We start from the raw sequence: 26,315 nt of genomic DNA on the forward strand, positions 1-26,315 counted from the left end.
AAGCACTGGAAAATAGCAGTGCTTTCTGTTAACTGAAATGAAAGAAAAAGAAATAAAGACAGACTCTCCATGGGTTACAGGGGGAAAAAAGGAAAATTAAAAGCGTTTATATGAGTTTGTCATCAACCATAATTGTTTGCATGCAGCCTGGGAAATGAGGGAGGCTCTGGAGGGCCTGTGTCGTAATGACAACACCAGGTTGTCACATGTGCTGCCAACTGGGCCCGACCAACCAAGGCCCAAATCAGACAGTCTTAAACACATTGTAACTCACACATGCACGCTCATTTGCGCTTATATACACACAATCTCCTTTTCTCTTTTTTTTTCTTTTAAACAATCCCTCTCACTCACTAATGAGGTTCTATAGTGTGCTCATTGGTTATAGACACCAGAGGCCTAGTGTAGAAAACTTAACATAGATTTCATCCTAAAAGTATGTGTATGCACAACAGTTATCAGAATTTGAATCCCCTGCATACACAGAAACTCTTTATTCATTGTGTCACTTTAATAAGAATTAAAATACATATGCAAACAATTTTTGTATTTTATTTTTTTCATAGTAAAATAGGTAGGGTAGGCGAATTTCGGATCCTACCCTCCCTTTATGGCCCTTTTCCACTACACAGTACCAGCTCGTGTAAAAGTTGTACCTGTACCTGCTTCCAGGTACTTTTTTTCGTACCACCTCCGGCGAGGTTCTGAGCGAGCTGAGGCGATACTAAAATGTGACGTGAAAACACAGCAGACTGCTGATTGGTCAGAGAGAATCGTCACTATTCACTGCGTCATCATTGCACGCGCCAGACGGAGTATCCAGAATAAAAAACAGCAAAAACAAAAACATCCAAAAACAGCATACACTCGATTTCCTCCATTGTCTTGTGTGTGTGGGTAGCGGGTGTGTCTCACGTAGAAGATTAAGTCACGGCAGTTTCCTGCGGCGTCGCTATGACGACCAGGTACTATTGTGGAGGTACTATCTGCAATGGAAAACGGAGCGAAAAGCGAGCCGAGTCGAGTCGAGTCGAGTTCAGCTGAGCTGGTACTGGTAATGGAAAAGCGCCATTAGAGCATCTCCAAAGCCACACCTCCTTCAAAACACTTGAACCTGTACAGCAGGGAGCAAACAAACGTGTCACGAGAGACGGCGTTAAACTACCTTATGTCTCAAAGCACATAACATTACAATAATAATGAACAAAAAACAACTTAAAGAGCACTGACCTGTACCACCTGACTGATGCAGATTAATTTTGACGTTGATAGTGTTTCCATTGAAATGCATAAATTCTAGTCACAAACCGCTCTAAGTATGATGTCACGGGTTTCCATCTCTTCCAAATTACAGTAGTTATGATGTGAACGCAGCATAAGCTCGTTGTTTTGGTTCAGGAGGAACTGTAAAAGGCGGCTGAAGTTTCGGTTGCGGTGCTCGGTGACTGACGTCTGTCTAACTCAAGCATGAAACGCGCTGATGACATGTGACGTCTGTGCGAGCAGGGTGCACAGAGGTATGAAAATACATATGTTGACAGGCAGATAGGTCATTGTATCATTGCATTTGGATGATAGAACGAACATTATACTCCTTCCCTACTCCTTCCACAGATGATTTACATACAGTATAAATACATTTAGACCACTTAACTTAGCTATGAAGATGTGAAGAGTTTCAACCAGCATAACAAAAAAAAATTCTGGATCAAATCACCTACCCTGCCTTTAATTATATTTATAATTATTTAGATTTGTACGATTTTTCGTACAAATCTGCCATCTTGGGTGGATTTTTTCACTGACCTCATTGCAGTGCATTATGCAATTTGCCCTAGCAATTTGGCCAAAAGAAAGTATCTTAGAGGGCAGGATAATTATGCCACCTACCTTTTCATACTGTCTTGGCATCAGGAGCTTGTCTGTGATGATGTCAAATGCTGCCTGCGTTGGCAGCACACTAGATTTGGAACATAATCTATATTTCAACAAACTAACTGAGTGAGGTAACACTTTACAATAAGGTCTCTTTGGTAACATTAGTCATTACAGTATTTATTAATCTTCGTTAATGTTAATAAAAATCCAGCTGTTCATTGTTTGTTCATGTTCATTCACAGTGCATAACAAATACAACATTTGATTGTAATAATGTATTAGTAAATGTTGAAATTAACATTATCTAAGATTAATAAATTATGTAGAAGTATTGTTCATTCTTAGTTCATGTTAACTAAAGTAGTTAACTAATGTTAATTCATGAAACCTTATTGTAAAGTGTTACCAGTGTACCTCTATATACTACAGCTGTTTTTGATTAAACATAGACAGAGAAATTTGGCTGAATGGCTTACATTTAGTAAGGTGCCCACACTTCTATTGGTGCGCCTCCCTGAACTCTTTTCCAGAACTTGCTGGGCAACCTTATGATTTACATCTTTCTGATCTGTAGCTTACTCTGCTTTCTATTTTGCAGCAAGTTTCCTATTTTTGGTTTGTTTGTGTTGTTTGTGTTTCAAAAATTAGTTTCAAACCTTTTCTTTCTTCTACTTATCATGACCAGCTGTTATTTTACCATAAAGTCTCTCTTTTTTTCTCTCTGACAGTTTTGTTTGTAAACATTCCCTTTTTCCTCTTGGCAAAGATTGAAACCGTAGGCCTTTGATTGGTTTATGTCGGCCCCACTATGATGTCAGAGATCTTAGTGCAGTATGAACAGTTGAACTTCATGATGAGATGGATGATGCCTCAGAAGTTTTGATATTATTTGCTTGGATTCATTGGAACCAGTGAAACTGATTTTTTTTTTTGTCTAGATTTCTAAAAAAACAACAACACTGTAATCCAGGAGGCTGAATGATTGATCTGACCAATTTCTCTGTCTTTCTTTCTCTTTCCCTCTGTCCCAAAGCCTCCTGACAATGGGCCTCCTCCCTTGCCGAGCTCCTCTCTTCCTGAAGGTTATTATGAGGAAGCTGTTCCGCTAGGCCCTGGCAAAGCACCAGAGTACATCACCTCTAGTAAGGACAGTTACACTATAAAGATCACTTTAAAGTTTTAGAACTATGACAGTACTGTTGCTGCATCTTTGACCTAAAAAAGACCAGAATATTTTCGAAATTTCAATAACGTCTAATCTGAGTCCCAACTTTATTCTCAGATTATGACTCGGACGCCATGAGCAGTTCATATGAGTCATATGATGAGGAGGAGGAGGATGGGAAGGGGCAGAAGATGCGTCACCAGTGGCCATCTGAGGAGGCCTCCATGGACCTGGTGAAAGATGCGCGAATCTGTGCGTTCCTGTTGCGAAAGAAACGTTTTGGACAGTGGACCAAACTGCTCTGTGTCATAAAGGACAACAAACTGTTGGTAAGCACACACACTCACACACTCAGGGGAGTGGGGTACGATGTGCCACTTGTTTTTACATTTCTTTAAACCAGAAAAATTACATATCAACCAAAAAATTTAAAATCTTTCATAAAATAGGGCCAAAAGTGGTTAAGTCACAATTGCGCCCTGTGTTAGGGTAAAATATCCATTGACTATTTTACTAATGCACAATCCTATTCTAGTCTTATGTTGTGACCCATTATTAACATTTTCATAAACCAATATTTGGAGGAAAAGCTTACTTTCATTTGATGTTGATGTGGCTTACCTCAAAGCGTCTGGCACACTTTACCCCACAGTTACTATTTTAGGAAAAATACTTAATTTATCAATTAATAAATTAATGTTAATTAAATGAATGTTTAGCCAAACAATTTTTATACATTGGTAATTCTATTTTTAATCCTGAAAAGGTTTGCTTTTCCATAAAATTTATTTTACATGTCATGTAAAAGGGCACATTGAAAAGGGTGCCTAATAGGGGTGGAACGGTACACAGAAGTCACGGTTCGGTTCATACCTCGGTTCAGACATCACGGTTCGGTACGAGTTCGGTACAATGGAGGGAAAAGTAAAACAAAAATTGTAGAAGGCAATTTTTTTTTATTGTGCATGTCTGTAGGCTGTTCCACCAAAGGAAAATAAATGTTTTAAGCCTTGTATTTTTAAAATAAGTTTTATTAATAAAGTAAAGGCATAGAACCAGTTTATTTGTAGTGCATTGCCAATAGTTTTATATAATTAGTTTATTAATCAAATTAATAAAAAGACAAAAAGACCTTAAGATATGTTTGGTAATTGTACCTGAATGAATTTAAAATTAATTTGCTATATTTCAGATCAATATATTTGTTTTCCTTAAAATTTTAATAACACTAACTTTATTCTCATCTGAATTATAAATAATTTATTTCTGTATAAAATAATACTACCATTAAAAACAAATTGGATTTTCTTTTAATCAATGTAGAATGTGTAACTTACTCACTGTGTTGGGTGACAGTTGTAGGTTACAGTTTGACAAGAGTTTACAGTTTGACAAAAGCACAATGTTGTGTTTTATTACGAGTGTACACAAATATAAGTAAACACTTTGCAGTTTGAATGATGTCCAATGAACAAAATGAGAATGTTTTTATGTTTCCACTGTTCGATCGCGCCCGCGCCTCTCTGAACACACACACACGCACGCAGGCACACACACAACATATTCCAGCATTGCAATCTTGACATCGCATCCTGTCCATTATAGCCTGTCTATGATTATAGCCATAGATATTATGTCTATGATTATAGCCCATAAGTTATAGCCACGGAGCTTCAGAGCTAAGGCGGAGCTACAGATTAGGTGTCCCTAAAGAACCCGCGTATCTAACAGTAGTTCCGAAATACATTAATTAATTTGCACGCGAGTTTTATTTATTTTTATACCGTGTATTCTCCGTGTGTATTCATGCACCGAACCGTGACGCCCGTACCGTCTCGGTTCAATACGAATACATGTACCGTTCCACCCCTAGTGCCTAAATATATGTTCACATGACAAAAACTATGAGTTTGCTTGATTATAGAGGTGACATAGTTTACCCGCTTTCCCATGTCCTATGCGATTCTGTTTAGTTTGACTCCGCTTATGTTGTAGTGGGTAAACAAAATGATTTCAGAGGAAAATGTTTATAACTAAATAGCTTCTCTAATATGTCTCTCTTTCTCTCAGTGCTACAAGTCCTCTAAAGACCAGACTCCACAGATGGAGCTCGTCCTGTCTGGCTGCAGTATCACACACATTCCCAAAGACGGCAAGAAAAAGAAGCATGAACTGAAGATCGTCCATCAGGGAGCTGATGCTCTGGTGCTTGCTGTACAGAGCAAAGAACAGGCCGAAGAGTGGCTAAAGGTAACCGGAGCGTAGTGTTATGTGATTGGACCTGGAGTAGCTTATTAGAAAACAGCTGTCGACCAGCAAATTTTTCTGGTGAACTGCATGAGTATGCTTGCCTTTTCAGCATAGATGTTAAACAAACAAGTAGTAGCAATCCTCAGGTCCAGCTGTTCAGTGTTTATGTTCAGTTGGGTGTGTGGGGTTAAAAACAGGTTGCTTTCTGCATACTAAATACAGTGCTATGCATACTATTACTTCTTTGTTCTCGGCCGGCACGTCAATACGTTTTGATATTTTATGTCCGCATATAGTTCTTTCTACTTCTCGTATAAGCCTAACCTCTAAAAAGTGTTTCTTGGTGAAAGTTCAAAGGATTTTAACCTTAACAGCTCTGAAGATTGCACTTGTTGATAACTTGTTACTTTGATAGTCTGTTGTATATCTATTTAAAGCGGTTTTCTTCCACATCTGTTTTTCACAAACATTAAGAAAAGTGGTAGTGAAAGTCTCTGGGCTCTCGTGTGATGGATCTTTGAGTTTATAACCTGAAAGCAACTTATGCTGCACAAAGATCATCAAAACCAGCTGCAGTCAACAGTCGATTGATGGAAATAGCAGTTCCCTCATCGCTGTCCATCACTCTTCTGGTGGCTCTGTTTATAAAGACATCACTTGTTGCAACCATCCCATTTATAAAGACACAAAAAAGAGATTTTCTGAATCCGTTACCATGTTTCCATGTGGTAACGAGCTTCTGTTTATTGATTTGCGGGCAGGAAGGCACATGCAGTGAGCTGTACAGCACCGTTCAAGTGGGCGTGAACGTCAGACTGTGCAAATATACAGCACAGGAAAGCAACAACAGCCGTAATTGCTGTTTAGGAAGGGGGCATAGCTCAGCACTGTTTGGTCAGGTGTCGTGTGTACTAAAAACATACTGGAGTAATTGATTTCTGCTTGGGATAAACCGAAACCACCCTAGCTCGGAGGGCTTTATAATATTGTATTTCATTCAGACACACGCTGTACACCCAACAACTCATGGGTGCATAGGTACTCATTCCCAATATGAAAAAGCACATTCCCTCTAATTTCTAGATCATTAATAACCCGGTAAATTATTTATTCCACTGAAACTCTTTTGAATATTCCACTATTTTCACTATTTCTATTAATCTCCTAATTCTTCTAATGACTCCCATATAAAACCATTTATTTCAAAATATGAGTACAATTGAAGTGGAGCAAAAGATAATGACTTAACTGACCGCACTGTGCATGGCAGAACATAGAAGTGGTGGAGAGTTTGTGGCATCTGTTTGATTAGGAGAAAAGAAAGTTGATCGGCCATTGCAGGGTTCCCATGGGAAATAGAGTAGAATTACAATTTGCTTGGCCTGGAAAAATCATAAAAATCTTAAAAGTCTTGGGAAAGTGATAAAATATTTCACTAGTATAGTTTATATTTCTTTCTAGCTCTAATTGCTAATATATAATATAGCAAATAGAGAATTGCTCTTTCTGAGTGCATTTGCTTTATTTTTTTAAATAAGTCTTGGATTTTTTTCTTGTTGATGTCATTTTTTTAATTCAATTCAATTAAAATGTATTTGTATTGCACTTTTCACAAAAAAGAAAGATTCAAAGCAGCTTTACAGAAAATGCATGCGTTTACATTACAATTTTGAGTGATCTGTTATCAGAGGTGACTGTGTCCAAGTTATGTATTTCAGAAATGTACATATACACAAATCACACAGTTGCGTAATAATGTATTAATTTAAACAATGTATTAATTTAAGAAAGGAACAATGAGCTCATTGAAGTAATGAATACATGTATGTTAACAAATTCGGATATATAGAAAATGTAGCATTGGTGCATGTTGATTCAGAGCTTGCTTCTTCATCTGAAGTCCTCGCAGGAGTTAGCACAGTCTCTTCACTGGTGTTGAGGCATCTGAAGTCTTCATAAGAGGCTGGATCCAAACTGTAGCTGACATACTCTCTAGCTACCTCAGGATGGGCATCCCGAGATAAAACAGAAAAACAAATTGGAAATAAGTAGCGTTGCTGCTGTTCATAACAGTAAGCAAAGATAATCATGTGCATTTGATCTGATATAACTGGAGTATAAGGTAATGAGATGCATTATGTGAATGCTTGGCTAAAGAGATGCGTCTTTAGGAGAATGAGTCTGAGCCCCAAACATTATCAGGAAGGCTACTTGCTATCCTAGGTTTATTTAGCTCTTCCTGTCCTATAGTTGTAGAGCACTGCAATTGTTCTTGAAGGGCGATAATTGAGGCCTAATCATAAAACTCTTGTCGAAGGTTGTACATTTACAATTGTATTGCTGATGCCTTTGATTTTCTCAGTGAAGAAATTCATAAAGTAATTTCTACTGTTCCACTGTAATGGAATATTTTGTTCATGTGATGTCTGTTTATTTGTTCTAGCCACTGTACTAAACAAAAACCTTGGATTGTTTTGGTTATTTTCTATTAGTTTGCGGAGATGCTCGGCCCTGGCTGCTTTTAGAGCCTTTTTATAATGGGAAGTGCTGTCTTTTCACGTTTGTCTCCATTTGCGCTCTAGATTACAAGTTTCTCTCTTGATAGCATGGGTAGTAGTGTTGTACCATGGTACAGTACTTTTTTCTCTAACCTTTTTAATCTAATCGGTGCAACAGTTTCTAATATACTAGAGAAAATGGTGCCTATACTGCTAGTCATTTCCTCAAGTTCATTTGTGTGTTTGAGTACACTGAGCAGCTAAGACAGATCAGGCAAGTTATTTGTGAATCTGTCTAGTGTTTGGGAGAATTGTTCTACCTGGTCGATAACGTGGCGCGACATTGCAAATATCAGCGGTGCGCGGTATGCAAGTTACGGCATAATCACTTTGCAGTAGAATATCTCTATCAGAAGGACTGCTTCCATGCGATATGATTAAAACGATGAGTGGGTCTACTGACATTTTGCTTGACCTTAAAGGAGTTTAGTAAATCTGCAAACGCAGCCCCTAACTCATCATTTGTATTATCTACGTGAATGTTAAAATCACCAACAATCAATGCATTATCGACGTTGACCAATAGGTCTGAGAGAAAATCTGCAAACTCTTTTAGGAAATCAACATTAGACACTAGGCATTAGATCATTAACCCAATAAATTGTTTATTTCACTGAATCTCTGAATATTCACAAGATGAGGTTGCTTCAAATCGTGGCTGAGTTTTGCTCTGGCTCAGTTGTGACCAGTTTTTAAAAGTGGAAATAAATGGTTTATATGGAAGCCATTAGATGGATTATTAGAAATAGTGGAATATAAGGTGATAAGGAAACTTTTTTTTAGCCTTTAGTTTAATGGAATACTTCATGTCTTCAAACAAAATCGAAGATCATTATAGAAGCCCAAAGGCGTCTGTGGTCAGTTAATGCTTTATCCAGTTTGCTAATGATCTATTTATGGAAAATCTTAGCTTGTTGTTTTCCATGATTCATTTTTAATTCTCTTTTAGTGTTATATCTTTCCTCTGCACTGTTTTCCTCTTTGTTTCTCTCTCTTCCAGTCTTTATTCAACAAGTTCTCTATTTGATGTAGCTCCTCTGTTCTGATCCTTTGGACAGGCCTGGGGAAATTCCACCTCCTGTCTTTCTTCTTTCCTTCGTTCTTCTTTCTTCTCTCTTTTTTGTCATCTGACTCTCTACTGCCCTGGGCTAGAATGGTAAGAAATGGAGTGTATTTGTTCTCCTGTTAGTTTTTGTGTTATGTATAAATGAACGTGACCACTGTATGATGTTGACCATTTTATTCCTCGTCACTTCCTGCTTTCTGTTTGGTGTCATTTTACTAGCTACTGTGGTTTGTGTTTGTGTGCTAATTGTTATGAAATTGTTAATTCCTGCCCTTAATTAATGCTTGTCATTAGAGGTCAACCGATAGTGGATTTTACCGATAATGATAACTAGGTTCTTGGACCACGATGACCTATAACTGATTAATCAACCGATAGTTTTAAAATGGATACTGAATGAAAACAAATCCAGCAATCGGTTATCGGTGCCAATTAATCGGCCGACCTCTACTTGGCATTGGCTTTGCTTCTCATCACTATCTAATGTGGCACTATCTAATTGTTTGACCTTTAACTTTGACTTTGTTTGTTGGATTTTATGCAGTAGTTCTCCTTAACTCTTCATGTGAAAATATAAATGCTCATGAGGGCACATTAGCACAGCAAAAAAGTTTATCCCAGAGCGTATCCCAGAAACCCACATCTTTGCAGTTAAAGCCAAAGAGTGAGGCCACAGCCTGCAATTTTCCCGTGAGCCCAATTATGTAAGCCGGTTGCCAAACCCCAGCGTGCTGCGTCAAGTTACGATGCTCAGAGGAGCTCAGGATCTTTGGTTATATTTTGGTCTTTGGCATGGGGGCAGGTTGGGAAGAGGGTGTGAGGGTGTGTAAAGGTGAGCGCCTCTCTTTGTGATGCTCTCTTTATCCGCTTAGTTCACTCGACACCACTGGTTATGGGGTTTTTGGATGTAACCCCCAGGTAATGTGAGGTCACGCTCTTATGTGGCGGCGAAGAGTCTGTGCAGTCTGGAGATCTCTGGATATCTCATTCACACAGAGCCACTGCACAGCGCATAGACAGCCACGAGAGCAATGACGCATGTAACAGCCTTCCAGCTGCTCTTCCAACTGCATGTGACGCGCAGAATCCATTTGAGTGCATGTGCATGGCAGAACGTGGAGGTGGTGGAGAGTTTGTGGCATCTGTTTGACTGGGAGCAAAGAACGTTTTTGATAGACTACTCCAAGGTTCCCATGGGAAATTTGCAATTTTCAAGGCCTGGAAAAATCATGAAAAATATTAATAAAATCTTACGTCTTGTAAAAGTTGTAAAAACTGCTCTAGTTTAATTTTTTTTTTTTTTTTTTTATACTTTTCTTCTTCTAATTAATAATAAATTAAATATATTTTCTCTATATTTTCTAGAATAACTAGAAATTTCTCTAGTTAATGTAATTTGTTTTCTATAGTTTTTAAGTTGTAACTATTAATATAGAATATATCAGCTAAATTGAACTGTGCAATCTTTAAAATATATATATATATATATATATATTTTTTTTTGTATCTTTATCCCAGAAAATTCATTGGTAAAAAAGTGTGGGAACCCTGCTAAACATAAAAATTATAATTTATTGTTTGATGTGTGTGATTGTTCTTAATATAATTTTCTTTGAGAAAGGGATTTCTGCGCAGTGCATTTCTTTATTTACTATATAACGAGCATCCTCAGTCATTCAAATATGGAGAATTGAGGAATATTACATTTCTGCCTGTTGTTTTGCACTTTAACTTTTTGTTCTGTGGTCTCTTTAAGGTGATGAAAGAAGTCAGCTCCAGTGGAAATGGAGTGGTGGACTGTGACGGTGCTGGCTCTGGTTCCCCTGTTCACAAAGCAGAGTTGGAAAAGGTGTGAATTCATAATTATATTTATGTAAACTACATTTGTGTGTTTGTGGATTTACTATGCCTGCAGCGTACATGCAGGTCTACCTACATGCAGGTATGTGAGACTGTGTGTTGGTTTGCGTGCTTGCCAGCCTCACCACACCTCAGTACCCAGCACAGGCGCCTCTTCTCTGTTTTCCCGTACAGTGGCTCTGCTGCCAGGGAATGGAGGGCTATAAAAGCTTCATATGCGTACCTAATTCCATCTTGCCACGGATGTGTGCTGCTGGCAAGGTTAAATAGGTGTGGGAGGAAATGTGATCTTATCATTTTTTAAGAACACATTCTTTAGTATGCAGTATGCTGTGACATTATTTGTGCAGCGTGTGCATGTTGCACTTGTTTATGTGAGTGTGTCTTGTTTTTAAGACAGATCTAAGGGGGTTTAATGTCAAACCTCTTAAACTGGCACAGCATGCATGAGCCCAGTCTAATTATTCACACTTAATGCTAAACAGATGCTCTTTGAGTTGTGTTTGGGTAGACTGTAGAGGTTTAATTGTATGGGCTTTAGAATTCCATACACTTTGTTTGTATGTATTCAATGTGTATGTCTATAAACAAATTATCATTGGATTTAAAATGGAATGCTTTGTTGATTGTGCTGTTCGGTATCCATTCTCCTGATAAAGTGTGTGCTTTCTCTGTAACTGCGAGTGTATCCTTAACTTTACTCTTGTTTTACAGAAGCTGTCCTGCGATCGACCCAGTTCAGATGGAGAGCCCTGCCATGAAAATGGCATCTCAGATGGCAAAGATCTAGGTGAGTCTTCATGTTAAGTCCTTTTGTTAGGGCCATATCATTGGAGTTTCTCTATATAAAGGGGGAGTATCTTGTGTGATACACTTTAAAAAGTGGTTCGGAGCTATTTCTACCTGATCTATTTTCTCTATCAACTCAATCAAACAATCATGATGTACTGAAAATAATAATAATAATAATAAAATAATGAAATGATAATTAAACATTTTCAGCATTGATATGTCAATAATTTGTCATTACAACATTTTAATAGAACATCAACTGTATTCATTAGTGTTTTGATTCATAAAGTGAACTCTTAAGTTTGACATTTTGTGGTTAAGAAAAAAACGAACATAGCAACGGTACACTAATAAATATAATCCTATAAAGTGGATGTTTATTTGACTTGACTATTGTTTGAGCAATACCAAAGTCAAGGCAAGGAGACCCTTCTTAAATAATCTAATAGGATTATTTATCTAGTAAACACCATGCAGTCTCGATCTGGGATTGAACTTTTCAGGACATCTGTTTCAGGTCTTTCTTTTCTTTTTTTTCAATTTGAGACTGCCTTGCCTCAGACTTGTTGGTGAGGAATTGCCTAATTTGAGAGGATTCCAAGACTTTTGCATCTGCAAACCCATATGATTGATAGTTCAGCATCACAGCCACAAGCCGCAGTAACTGCTATGCTGTTTTCACATGAGTTATGGCAGCTGACCTCTGATAGACCTACAGATAAAGTAACTCCTATAATAATTCCTGTAAAAGTGTGAGTGGGGTTATCTAAAGGATCACAGGTACATAAATTAAGTTAAATCTTTTTTACAACAAAAAATGTAGGGTAGCATTTTTTGGCAGCAGAAACACAAACCAGCTCTATCTGATCTTTTCTGTCTCTGTTTGAAAGCACCTAAGATATTCTCAAATTACACCAGCAGCCAACTGCTGCACCTCTTTGATGAAAGATGGAAGAAAATGTTAAAGAGCCAGGCAGATTCTAGCTGTCTAGCTGGTTCTAGCTGTCGTAATTGCTGAGACGCTATGAAATCATATTAGAATTTTCCGTCACGATAAAATGAAGAACTATGTATAGGTCCTTTAAGGGCCAATGGTTTTTGCATCTGTGGCTCTGGGTTTTGCCTCATACCCGAGGCTGCGGCACAGAGACAGAGAAACTTTAGAGGACTCTGGGTTCAGATGGGCTGAGCATTAATTAAAGGAGCCGCCAACTAAGATGCAATCTTCTGCAGTGGAGTTTGGACCAAATCAGACCTTTTGAAGAGCAAAAGTTTCACTGTCTTTATATGTTGTATGTCCCTGTTTGCTGATTTTCTTGTAAAGACCTTCTGGAGAATGAGAAAAGCCTGTAATTTGCTGTGCTGTACACGTCTTACACATGTTAAGTGTCTTTTCACTCTCAGTGCTCAAGGTTGTTTTTTTAGATTTTTTTCTTTCTTACAATAACCACTGACCACACTCCTCAGAAAAAAGCATCTGAACAACTTGGAGAAGAATGGAATCGGTTTCACGCATTGTTTAGGATTTAGATGAGTCTGTAGACGTGTGTCCAGTCATTGTCAGTTCAACCCCTTTCTCTCTGGCCTAAATTACTAACATTTTAAAGTGACCAGATTGCCATTTGTCATTTTACATAATTCAGTCTTTTTCCCACCAAATCCTTCTCACAAACAAAATGTTTTCCAAACCAATATCTTGTTATAGTTGCAACACCAATGGGTTTCTAGATATCTAGCATATCTGAATAATATATTACATTATAAAATCCCATACATATATTTCAGTCTCTGACACTAATTTGCCTTTTTTTGCAGCCAAAGGCAAGAAGAACTCTAAATCAGATCAGAAAGGCACTGTGGGACGTGTGACTGGAAAGAAAATCACTAAAATCATAAGCCTGGGCAAGAAGAAACCATCTACAGATGAACAGACCTCATCAGCGGAGGAGGATGTCCCAACATGTGGTGAGCGGTTGCAATACCATTTTGATATACACTACTATTCAAAAGTCTGTAGGTTGGTAGCATTTTTTTATGTTTTTGAAATGAGACTTTTATGCTCACCAAGGCTGCTTTTATTAGATAAAAAATACAGTAAATTCAGTAATATTGCTACGATTATTATTACGATTTATAATAACTGTTTTCATTTTAATATATTTTAAGATATTATTTATTCTTGTGATGGCAAAGCTGAATTTTCATTAGCCATTAGTCCAGTCTTCCAGGATTCTTTGATGAATAGAAAGTTAAAAAAGAACAGCATTTATTTGAAAACATTTCATTTACGCACTTAATCCAGCATAAACTCCGGCACAATCTGCATATTTTTGAAAGTTCAAGACAAATGTTTTGGACCTCACAGTGATTGGCTGCCGCCCTGCATTCTTCACTTGATATTTGCATAAAGTCAAGAATTGCCCAACCTTTTGACACTCTCGGCTGCTCTCAACGCTTTTTCTGGTCTACTGTCAATTCACTGCGTGAGTGTGAAGCTGAATTTCAACATTTAATTGAAAATGCTTGCTCTGCTCCGCTCGTTCCTTGCCAGTGGACACGCACTGTTAGTCTTCCTATGCCTGTTACTTCTGATTGCTTTTAGAAGAAAAAGCTGCCCACAACTGCTGGTCTAGGATCAGGTTTCTCTGTAATAATAAAATAGTGTCGAAACATATTTGGCAAACGATCCAGTACGTATCTGTATTTGCGCCCTTGAGAGCGTCAAAGGTTTCTATTTACAACGTGTTTTTGCAGCGTTGAGCATTGTAGCTAATCCCAAACATATCTGTTGATTTCTTGAATGCAATGACCAATCAGAGGTGTTTATGTTAGAATCCACTCACCGCTCAAAATGGCAGAGTTTTTGTTTAGTGCAGAGTTCTGCACACTTGTGAATCCTCTCATTATAACAAACGAAGTGTGGACACGATGTAAATAAATGATTCATTGTGCAGTGTAGACAGCTTCAGTGATTATAACGGAACTTTGTGAGATCACGATTAACTAAAATGAGTGACAGCTTTTTTGTTATTATAAAGGGAGCGCTCTTTGCACGCTTTCTGCCCTGCCAAATCACATCAGGCTATGCTTTCTTTTCTGTTAAAATTAACAGTGCTTTGTGAATTTAGATGCTTTAATAACAAATAATTTATCAGGAGTGTTTATTCTGGGATATGTAGGTTGTGTTTAGATGTTTTTAATGGACGTACTTAAAAAAGAAATCTGTATAATATTTAATTTTAAAGGGATACTCCACTTTTTTTGGAAATAGGCTCATTTTACAACTCCCCCAGAGTTAAACAGTTGAGTTTTACCGTTTTCGAATCCATTCAGCCGAACCGGTACCACTTTTAGCATAGCTTAGCATAGGTCATTGAATCGGACAGGACCATTAGCATCTCTCTCTAAAAAATGACCAAAGAGTTTCGATATTTTTCCTATTTAAAACTTGACTCTCCTGTAGTTACATCGTGTACTAAGACCGACGGAAAATGAAAAGTTGCGATTTTCTAGGCTGATATGGCTAGGAACTATACTCTCATTCCTGCGTAATAATCAAGAACTTTGTTGCCGTACCATGGGTCCAGCAGGCGTAATGATATGACGCAGCGCCTGAAAATAGTCCCCAGCTCGGTAACTTCCAACGTGACCGGGACTAAGTTTGTCTAACCTATTAGACCTATTTTCAGGCGCTGCGTCATATTATTACGCCTGCTGCACCCATGGTAAAATGAGCTTATTTCCCAAAAAAGTGGAATATCCCTTTAAATGGAAGTTTATATTCATAGCTTGTTCTGGGATTTGGTTGAACTAATTTCAGATTTGGTTGAATTTATTATCCCTTTCCCCTAAAAATATGAATATGAAAAATCAACTGAAAATATAAATCCTGCAATTTTTTAAATATCGATTTCCCCCTCCCCACCCCGTCATCAACAACTTTCCATACTGCTTGTGTGTGTCTTGGCTGTCATTTAAATCTCTCGGCCCAATCCTTCATTAACAGGCTATCTGAACGTGCTGTCCAATAACCGCTGGAGAGAGCGCTGGTGCCAGCTAAAAGACAACCAGCTGTTGCTGCACAAAGACCGGGCAGATCTGAAGACACACATGGCCTCTCTGCCGCTGCGGGGGTGTGAGGTCATTCCAGGGCTGGACTCCAAACATCCCTTCGCCTTCCGTCTGCTGCGCAACGGACAGGAGGTGGCTGTTCTGGAGGTACGGGCCAAGTCCCTCAGCTCTTGCGGGGCAATTAATGTGTCTGAGACAGGACCTCAGGGCAGGGATTAGATGGATGGTTAGCTTGGCTGGCTCTCGTAATGATGTCAGTGGTGTATCATGTGTAGAGTGCATTTGCAGAGATTGCATAGATTAGTGCTTTATTTGTCTCGTATTCCACTGACACTCATTAATTGCGTCTTCCCTCACTCTTTTCCCCATCAGGCCTCATCCTCTGAGAGTATGGGAAGGTGGTTGGGGGTCTTGCTGGCCGAAACGGGCTCCACTACAGATCCTGCTGCACTGCACTACGATTACATTGACGTAGAGACCACTGCGAATGTCATTCAACTGGCCAAGCAGTCATTTTGGTGAGAAGCCAGTAGTGCTAAAAATATTTTTATTAGCATGCTTGTAACTTTTTCCTAACCTACTTTTTTCAACATGTAGCGGTGACAGAGGTGTTAAGTCCAGGGGTCAGAAAGTAAAAGTCCTGCCATATGTTTATTCCACCCATGAACTCAGCCAGCTGATTTCACTAATTAGTTAAATTGAAAATTAGACTAATTGAAAAACTGTGCGAATTAGCAAATCCAAGTGATTGGAACAAAATACTGAGGAGGACTTTTACTTTCTGAACCTGGACTTTACACCTCTGGTGGTGTAGCAGTATTATTTTTCATGTCACATTGTATTGTTCTGCAAGTGAACGCTGTCTTGTGGTGCTATCTCAAAGAGGCACAAAATCTCTTTCTCTGACCTTTTTCTGGTCTGTTCCATGCTGGTGGAATGACCTGCCCAACTCAACCAGAGCTGCTGAGTCCGTGGCCATTTTCGAGAAACGGCTGAAGACGCAACTTTTTCGGCAACACTTGATCCATAAATACTAACACTTTTTCTTCTATTCTGTATCTATTATCTTTATACATTTTTTTTTTAAAGTACATGTACTGTGTTAGATTAAACTGGGAAGGGTCATAGCACTTGCATATTGTTGTCCTATTGTTAGTTTTACTGCTTCTATTGTTCTCATTTGTAAGTCGCTTTGGATAAAAGCATCTGCTAAATTAATAAATGTAAATGTAGTGTACATGTATTGCAGACATTGCTTTACAGCCAAGTGAGCTGAGGTAGTAAACATGCTCTCTTAAACTCTATCGTACAATATAGCTTTAGAAAGTCTGATTTATTTTACTCAACTTGTTCATTTGGAGAGAGTTTGTTAATTGAAATATGTTCGTTCTCTTCCTAGAGAAATATTTCTGTCATTAATTTATATTTCATTATACAGGGTGGGCCATTTATATGGATACACCGTGGTGGCATGGGAGTGGTTGGTGATATTGAGGTCCTGTTTGTGGCACATTAGTATATGTCATGGTCACCACCCATCTTGAGGAGTTTGCCCCCTCACATGTACTGGTGTGCCACAAACGGGACTTTGGTGTCACCAGCCATTCCCATGTTGTTGCGGTGTATCCATATAAATGGCCCACCCTGTATATACAGTAGTCAACAGTTTGATCCACTTCAAATGTTGACTACTGTATAAATGTATATATACAAATATGTAACATATTTGATATATATATATATATATATATATATATATATATATATATATATATATCAAATATGTTACATATTTGTACACTACCATTTAATGAAAATTTTTTTTACAAGAAATTAATACTTTTCTCAACTAAAAGACGCATTAAATTGATTAAAAGGGACAGTAAAGACTTTTATAATGTAACAAAAGTTTTCTCTAAATGCTGTGCTGTTCTTTTCTTTCCATTAATTAAAGAATCCTGAAAAATGTATCACAGTTTCCAGAAAAATATTAAGCAGTACAACTGCTGGGCAAGTGATATTCTCATTCACTTGCCCCTTCAACAAAGTGTTAATGTCGAGCCCTGCATCTCATTCCGATTTTAACACTGACAATAATAAGAGATGTTTCTTGAGCTGTAATGCCTGCTAAAAATTGCCATCACAGGAATAAACTACATTTTAAAATATAAAGTTATTTTAAATTGTAATAATATTTGACAATATTACTGTTCCTACTGCATTTTTGATCAAGTAAATGCAGCCTTTACAAAAACGTAATTCTTACAGACCAAACTTTTAAACAGTGATGTATATATTTAAAATATATTCCCTCTCTTAATAGCTACTGGTTTTGAAAAAAATTTTTTTATAGTAGCTCGACTATACCACGCGTGGCTTGTAGCTTTTCAAGCTACAGTTTTGAAGTATCTTCCCTAACGGCACTGTTTAAAGTTAGAGTTGGAGTTCTCTGTGACATTTGTATATGTACAGGTAGTAATGAACGTATGTATGTGTTCTCAGTTTCACCAGTAAGCGTGCAGTTTCTCCAAACCCATACCTGGATAACCCGGTCAATGGTTACGCCTGCCCCTCAGGGGTCGCTCTGCATTATGATGATGTGCCCTGCATCAATGGATCGGTATGCAACTTCACAACCTTTAAATCCATTAAATTCTCGCCTTCTTTTCTGATCCTGCCTAACTCCTCTCCGTTCCTGATCCTCCCTAACTTCTCTCTTCTCTTTCTCTTCTAATCACTTTTCTCTTGCTTGCACGCTTGCGATACGGAAGGTACCAGATGCGCACTACTCCACCCCAGCTTCAGGGGACCGTCGTTGGAAAGAAGAGTCTAATTATGAGAATACAGATCTTTATGAAAACATGCCCTCCCCCAAACTAGCAGCACGCTACACTCCCAAATCCATCCGCCCGTCATCTTCCACAGGGCATTACAACACACCGCTCTCTACCAAATCTCTGTCCTCTTCCTCCTCTCCTTCAGCTGCTAATACTAAAACTAACCAGGTGACTAACCCAGGCTAACACAGTCAGTGCTTGAGATTAAAGGGTTAGTTTACCCATAATTTACTTAACCTCAAGCCATCCTAGGTGTACATGACTTTCTTCATTCAGCCAAACACAATCATAGTTAAAATAAAAAATATCCTGGCTCTTCCAAGCTTTATAATGGGAGTGAATAGTAACTGAGATTTTGCAGCCCCAAAAAAGTGCATCCATCCATCATAAAAGTAATCCGTACGCCTCCAGTGTGTTAATAAAGGCCATCTGAAGTGAAATGGTGAAACGTTTTTGTAAGAAAAATATCCATATTTATGACTTTATAAACTAGAATCACTGGCCTCCGTACGCGAGTCGAGTTCCGGCCGAAGAGTGACCTCTGACCCAACGCATGACGTATTGATGAACGTGGAAGTGCAGAGGATAGAGAAAAATAAAACACCAGTCACAAATTAGAAGTCTAAACCGGGAATCTTTAAAGAGAAATGATGGATAAGTTTGAGTTTGTTGCCTAGCCCGCGAGAGGTATCTACTCTCACCTAAGCTTTACACTACTCCTGCATCCTACGTCATACACTGGAACTTGACTCTCTCGTGAACGCGCAGATGGACGTTACCGAAAGCTTCACTTCACTTCAGAAGGCCTTTATTAACACCCTGTAGCCGTATGGATTACTTTTATGATGGATGATGTGCTTTTTTGGGCTAAAAGAAGAAAGTCATATACACCAAGGATGACTTATGGGTAAGTAAATTATGGGAAAATGTTCATTTTTAGATGAACTTTTATTTTTACTGAAGTAATATTCTTATCAGTGTTCTATCAGTTCGTACTTAAATCAGCATATTTGTGATATTTGCCCTCTTAAATGGATTTACAGGAAAGCCATTTTTCTTATTAAATGTTTGCTTTATCTTTCATGTCAAATTCTTAAATTTGATCAAGAACTTAATTTAGAATAATAAGACACTAAAGGGCTATTACCAATCAAATGAAATTCTGTATCAACAAAATTCATCTTGACACTGCAGAGGAAAGAAGCTGCATCTGAAGCATTTAGATTTATTTAAAGAGACTGTTTAATAAAGCTCATGAATACATTTACACTGCAAATTTAAAAGCGCTTAAATAATGCTATGAAATTAATGTTTTAATTATATATATATATATATATATATATATATATATATATATATATATATATTATACAAATATGAAATGTTGGAAAAAATGCAATTATTCTTTTAAATATAAATCTAAACCGCAAATAGTTAGTGGCAAGTTACTGTCTTAATGAGTCCTTCAAAGACTCCTTCAAATCCATTTAAACAATTTGTTTAAACAACTGATTCATTCAAGAATGAAGCAAGTGCAAGCCTCAACTGGCTTCAACCTTGTTACCACCAGTAAAATCAGAATCATTCTCATGTATTTGGTGCTTCCCTGGTTATTTTTTGTTATTGATGTTTTAATCAGGCTTCTAGGTCCAGTTGGGCAAGTCAAATTCTCATTCAGTTGCCCCTTCAACAAGCACACAAGCATTAGTGTCGAGCCCTGCAGTATATATTAAACAGTGGATATCTTTTTCTCATTCCTATTTTAAGTTAACATTATTACCAAACATAGAATGGAAATAAACACAGTGTATGCTGCATTGTGCATTCATTATGGACCACCCAGTTCCAAAAATTACTGCTTTTGATCTATACTATACCCATGTCTGTGTGGCCATGGTCTTGAATTTGATAGGACAGGGATAGAAAAAAGGGTGTCTGCCAGCTTATAGGATAACTCAAATAAAATGTCCCCTCTAGCAACATGTGTGGTTCAATAGATTGTGAAAGTATCTGTATGAAGTAGTAATTTTAGAACTAAATCACAAATCACACACTTAAAATGTAACAGGTGTTGACAGCGAAATCAAAGTTCTTATATATCAGTTTGTTAGTAGCCCACGTATCAATTTGACCTTTTTTTGTGTTCAAAAGCTCACGAACGTTTCTTTCTTCCAATCAGCTGAAAGGAAAGAAAGGCCTGATCACCAATGGGTTCGCTGCAAAGCAGAAGTTGGACAAGAACCAACCCAAAAAGGCCAATGGAATAAGCAGCACTCTGCCAGTGAAACGCATCAACTCTAGTAAGAGATTTTAACATACGAGAGCACATCTGATAGATAATCTCAAAATGAGCTCTTCCTTTTTTATAAGTGGACATTCGCTGAAACAAAACTAAGCAGACATTAAGTCTGCATCCATTATCCTAGCTATTACACCACTAATTTCTTTCAAGGAAAAAGAAGCCACACAGATTTGTGGAGAATGCCGGTATGTGGAAATTGCAGTGCTGTTAGACAGCAGTGGATCTATTGACATGCGCTTTTGTAAACTCAATCACCCCAAATTCCATTTCAGACAGGCAGTCAGTCAGTCACAGACATCGTAACTATCCAGTGGCCATTTACGTGGACTCGCAAATATTTGAATTTGGTACACTGTACATTTTGCCTGCCTTTTAATCTGCGTTTGTGGTCTCAGAGGCCTTTAATGCCATAAAAAAAAGTCTGAATCCAAACGTTTAAAATGGAGAGATTTACTTTAATTATAATGCTTCATTAACCTTCACAGGTGTGGATCAGTATAAGTACGGGAAAAACAGAGTGGAGGCAGATGCCAAGAAACTCCAAACAAAAGAGGATGAGCTGATGAAGAGGAAGCAGGAGATTCGAAACCGCCTGACCCAGCTGAAAAAAGAGAGGACGGACCTCCGCACTGCTATAGAGAACAACACAGGTGAGGATATGGCATTTGATTGAATCTGTGTCAGTGTCAATGACAACGAAAAGGACTATAAAAGTCTATTTTAAAAAAGTTTGTAGGAATGAGCTCTTTGTATTCATGTTATTTTCATATGTTTTTTTCATACTTTTATAACATTTTCATTTCTTTTATACTCTAAAATTGTGATTTAACCATCAAGAGAAAAGTAAGTAAAACATAGTTTCCTTAAACACTACCGTGCAAAAGTTTGGGGTCAATATGATTTTCTTTAAGAAGGCTCAAAGGATCAAAAGTGACAGTAAAGACATTTATAATGTTACAAAAGATTTTTATTTCAAAGAATGTATGTCATTGATGACATCATTTTTTACAGAACTGCTTTATAGATTAAGTGATAGATTTCATATAGATTATAGATTAAGTTTACAACGGAACTGAATCAACACTAAACTGACTGAACAACAGCCGAAATGCATCGTTTTCCTATTACTGTAAAGCTGCTTTGAAACGATCTGTATTGTATAAAGCGCTATGTAAATAAAGGTGACTTGACTTTTGAACTTTCTATTCATAAAAAAAATTGTGAAAATAAATGCATCAGTTTCCACAAAAATATTAAGCAGCACAACTATTTTCAAAATTGATAATTATAATAAACGACCCCAAACTTTTAAACTGTGTACTTAGAATATACTCTCTGTATTTATGTTGGTTTCTTATGGATTTAGTAAAACCTTCATGTGCAAAAGTAAAAACATATTTTCATTATACCTTAAATACCTGAGTGTACACATTTAATGATTATTAAAAATATATATATATATATATATTTTTTTTTTTTTTATGTAAAAGTGTATTCATTCATAAATAAAATATCATTGTTATTTGATACGACCATTTGCAACCTGAACTAACCTTGCCTTGTCATAAAAAGATACAATACTCTGATATTTTTAGAGACTTGCTGCCCTTGACATACAGTCATGAAAGTTTTTCAGGTGTGACATGATTTTCTCTTTGTTTCTTTTCCCTGTATGACTCTCCTCAGAAGTCGTACCACATTTGATTTGGCACACAAATCTGTATAACATGTTTTGCCATGTGACTTTAAATTCAGCAGCAGAAAATGAAATGCAGCAGTAGTGCAAATTGTCTCTTAAATGACAGTTATAACCTCACCCTCTGTTTATTCCACCCAGGCAAGCGTTCTCAGGCATCTTTGACAGAGAGACTTAAGAAAGTGGAGGATGAATGCAAACTGAAAGAGGATGAACGAGTCAGTCTGGAGCTGGAACTGACGGAGGTGAAGGAGAGTCTGAAGAAAGCCCTGAATGGTGGCGTCACCCTGGGCCTGACCATTGAACCCAAAACGGGCAGCTCCAGCCCACAGGTCTGGAAAAACAGCAACAATTTCTCCAATATAGACATGATGTAATACTAACTGTAGGTTTGTGTCGCGCTCAGTTCTTGGTGATTAAGAAAAGCAAGTATCAAAATGCCTCGTCTGTCTCTAGTCTCCAGTGTTAATGAGGCGAACGGTGGACAACTCGCCCATCTCCAGCTGTGACACCAGTGACACTGAGACCTGCTCTCTGCCAGTCAACAGCGCGTCTCTGCTGCGCCGCCAGACACAACAGAAAGCCTCACCTGTGCGAGGACACGTCCTCAGGAAAGCCAAGGTCAGTAACTACATAACACTTATTTTACACATCACATATGTAATAAAAGCAAGAGCCTCCATTTGCATTTACTTTAGAATGTTTACAGTGCATATATTTTCCCCTATGAACTCAATCTGTATTCTTTTTTTGTCTTTTTTTTGCAGGAATGGGAGATGAAATCTGGCACATAAGTTCTTTTCCTCCAACTTTTCACTTTCGTTATATCTATTTATTTAATTTTGTCCATATATGAGTGATGTTGAAATTGAATTTACTGAACCATAGACACTATTTTCCAGAATGAATTCTGGAAGACTTTGACTGAGTCCGGTGCCGTTTTATCATTATAGCACTATCATTGGACTATGGTCTGACTAGAGCTATTCATTTACATTTACATGTATCGGGTTTATTCAAAGCGACTTACAAAGGGGCCAAAAGCAGTGCCACAATACCAAATTTCAGTAGGAAACTATAACAATACAAAAACACTACCGTTCAAAAGCTTGGTGTCAGTAATATTTGTTTTTATTTTTAAAGAAATTAATACTTTTATTCAGCAAGGATGCATTCAATTGATCGAAAGTGACAGTTAAGACATTTATAATGTTACAAAACGATCCTAATTTTTTTTTTTGCAGTTTCCACAATAATCAACATTGATTATAATAAGAAATGTTTATTTAGCACCAAATCAGTATATTAGAATGATTTCTAGAATGAGTAACGATGCTGAAAATTAATCTTTGCAACCACAGGAATAAACGTCATTTTAAAATATATTAAAATAGAAAACAGTTATTCTTTATTTCATAATATTACTGTTTTTACTGTGTTTTGGATCAAATAAATGCAGCCTTGCAGCAGAAGAGATTTCTTTGTTATCATGGCATGAACACAGAACATGTCAGATTATGTTACAATCTAAATATTATGTGCGCAAAGCTCACTGGTCTCAGTTGGTAATCACTTAAAAGTCTATAAGTCTGTTTATTTCTTCAACAAGAAGCCATTAATGGAAGACAAAATCTCCAAGTATTTATTTGTAAATGTTTAAGTAAATATAAGCTTTTCTGTGTTTGTCTGTTGATGTTTAGTAATGCCTTTCATTTGGCTTCACACTAGTTGTAGAGAGCAGCTATGTCTTAAGATAAATGTAAATTACAGAACGTGATCACTCAAAGCTTGTTCTCTTCAGAAATAGTGTAATCTGTATGAAAGTATTTTACCAGCGTCGTCTCCTCCTCCTCTGTGTCTGGCCCATTATTTTCAATCCAGTGGTCAGGCCAAACTTTTGGCTATGGTAACAGCAGCCCATGGGGAACAGGGCAGCTCAGGCCAGGGTGTGGTCCTCTGTTGGCCGACTGCTCTGGAAACTGGGTCTGAAAGTACAGCACTTCCCCTCCACCGAACACACTGCATCCACTGCACTGAAACTGCAATGCGTCATACACTGACAGTTAAACATGCACTGTATGCTAGCACAAAGAAGCGTGCATACAGTATGTGAAGTTTCATTCAGTTGTTATTTGTGCATGTGTAAGAGTTTGTAAGTAATCTTATTTGCTTCCAAAAACCAAATGTTTGGTTGAACAAAAGAATGAAGAGTTCAGGCTATAGCATCCTGATTTGTTTTGACCACTCTAAAGTCCAGTCACCTGACATACTGAAAATGGTGCTTTTAAGCAGTGCTTAAACCGTTCACTCCTAATTCAGCCAGATCATGGAGTCTTGGTGCTTAATTTAGATATTAATGTTCAAGGCACATTTATAACTCTTTGTTTATTGTGCAGTCAAGTTCAGCTTTTGATTTGAGGCTACATATTTTCAAGCTACGCTACACGCAGGGTCCTTTGTAAATATAATTGTACTTTTTCTACTTGGGGGCCCATAGGTCTTTAGAGCTTTTCTTTATCCAGTCATTTTTGTAAAAGTCAGCTCTGGATGAAACCTTGGTATGTAGAGACATCTCTTTAGAAGTTATCTTTGTCTCCAGTTCAAAGTAGATGGGATGCTTCAATCTTTCTGCACAACTGCTTATTCTTTGGTCAGAGTGATTTACTGATTTGACACAGTAAAACTGTAAAATAAAACCTTTAGGTTGAGTCCGCTTTCAGCCTCACTTTGGAGAAATAAAGGAATGTGGAATGTGAACAGTTTTGCTTTAAATGTCATTTTGCTTTGAGGGTTGGAGTAAAGACTGAAGAATTGTTTGTTTTGCACCTTATGTATTACTCAGTTTTATTTTGCTGATGACTGTTGTCAACTTGGCAACAAAAGGACTGTACATAGAAATAAACTGCTTTTAAAAATGTGCTTGTGTGTGTATGACTATGTACCAATGTGTGTATTATTCACTGTAAATGCCACGATAGACCACAGCTGGCAACATTTTCATATTTATGAAACTATTTAGGGTCCCAATGACCTGAGGCCTCATGTATAACACTTTCCGTATATTTCATCCTAAAATTTGCATACGCACAAAAGCTTTCAGAAATATATAACCATGCGTACGACACATTACCTGCGCAAAATTCCCTTTATAAAATCCAGTCAGCAGTAGTATTGCATTGTTCGTACATGCATCTCCTCCCCGAAATGACCATATATGGAGCTTAAAACGCCTAGTTTTACTCTGCATGACGTCATCTGCATAATTGCGTAATTTAAATATTTGTATATTCCATCTACGTGATTCTTTTCTTCAAACATTTAATTATATATATATATATATATAAGACATTAAGAAAATATGAGATAGCAGGCTATAAATGCAATTTGTGCAATTTTTTTGGAAAAAAACGAAATGTGCGTGGAAAATTGCCTACGCACATTTCATTTCAATGCAATTTTTGTGCAGATGCAACGTTTATACATCAGGCAGACGCCAGGTACTCATAGGCTGTGGTTTCACGCCACCATACTGATTATATTAAAAATGAACAGAGCCTGAATTTTGCTCAGATTTTATTTCACAACGATCTAGTCACAGAGTCTAATAAGATGAGGAAGATGTAAAGTTTCCTTTAATTCTGACATTAACAGAATCCCACACAGAGTAATTCTGGCGTCATTAAATCCAGTGAGTGACTCACACAGAACATTGGCGACCTCATGCGTACGCAGATTAAACAATCAAAATAATTATTTTTAACATAACATGTGTTTATCTGCCCATTTCGAGTTGTGTAAAAACAATTCTCATATTTTAACTCCTCACTGTGTATTTTTATT

At 37.5% G+C, this 26,315-nt stretch overlaps 1 protein-coding gene across 2 annotated transcripts in view; it reads left to right on the plus strand.

Annotated features, from left to right (window-relative positions):
* Positions 1 to 25,394, plus strand: part of afap1 (actin filament associated protein 1) — a 55,115-nt gene extending 29,721 nt beyond the window's left edge. For both annotated transcript variants that reach the window (XM_082151729.1, XM_082151728.1), the window contains exons 4-17: positions 2,912 to 3,020; positions 3,161 to 3,372; positions 5,114 to 5,293; positions 10,674 to 10,766; positions 11,492 to 11,567; positions 13,385 to 13,534; positions 15,576 to 15,787; positions 16,013 to 16,158; positions 18,143 to 18,260; positions 20,657 to 20,777; positions 21,265 to 21,429; positions 22,617 to 22,807; positions 22,932 to 23,096; positions 23,243 to 25,394. In XM_082151729.1, the coding sequence (XP_082007855.1) occupies positions 2,912 to 3,020; positions 3,161 to 3,372; positions 5,114 to 5,293; positions 10,674 to 10,766; positions 11,492 to 11,567; positions 13,385 to 13,534; positions 15,576 to 15,787; positions 16,013 to 16,158; positions 18,143 to 18,260; positions 20,657 to 20,777; positions 21,265 to 21,429; positions 22,617 to 22,807; positions 22,932 to 23,096; positions 23,243 to 23,269 (1,965 nt within the window). In that variant the 3' untranslated portion in view covers positions 23,270 to 25,394. The remainder of the gene's footprint in view (positions 1 to 2,911; positions 3,021 to 3,160; positions 3,373 to 5,113; positions 5,294 to 10,673; positions 10,767 to 11,491; positions 11,568 to 13,384; positions 13,535 to 15,575; positions 15,788 to 16,012; positions 16,159 to 18,142; positions 18,261 to 20,656; positions 20,778 to 21,264; positions 21,430 to 22,616; positions 22,808 to 22,931; positions 23,097 to 23,242) is intronic.
* The last annotated feature ends 921 nt before the right edge of the window (positions 25,395 to 26,315 follow it).

The sequence above is a fragment of the Leuciscus leuciscus genome (assembly GCF_965113295.1).
Source record: "Leuciscus leuciscus genome assembly, chromosome: 21".
Classification (NCBI taxonomy): domain Eukaryota; kingdom Metazoa; phylum Chordata; class Actinopteri; order Cypriniformes; family Leuciscidae; genus Leuciscus; species Leuciscus leuciscus.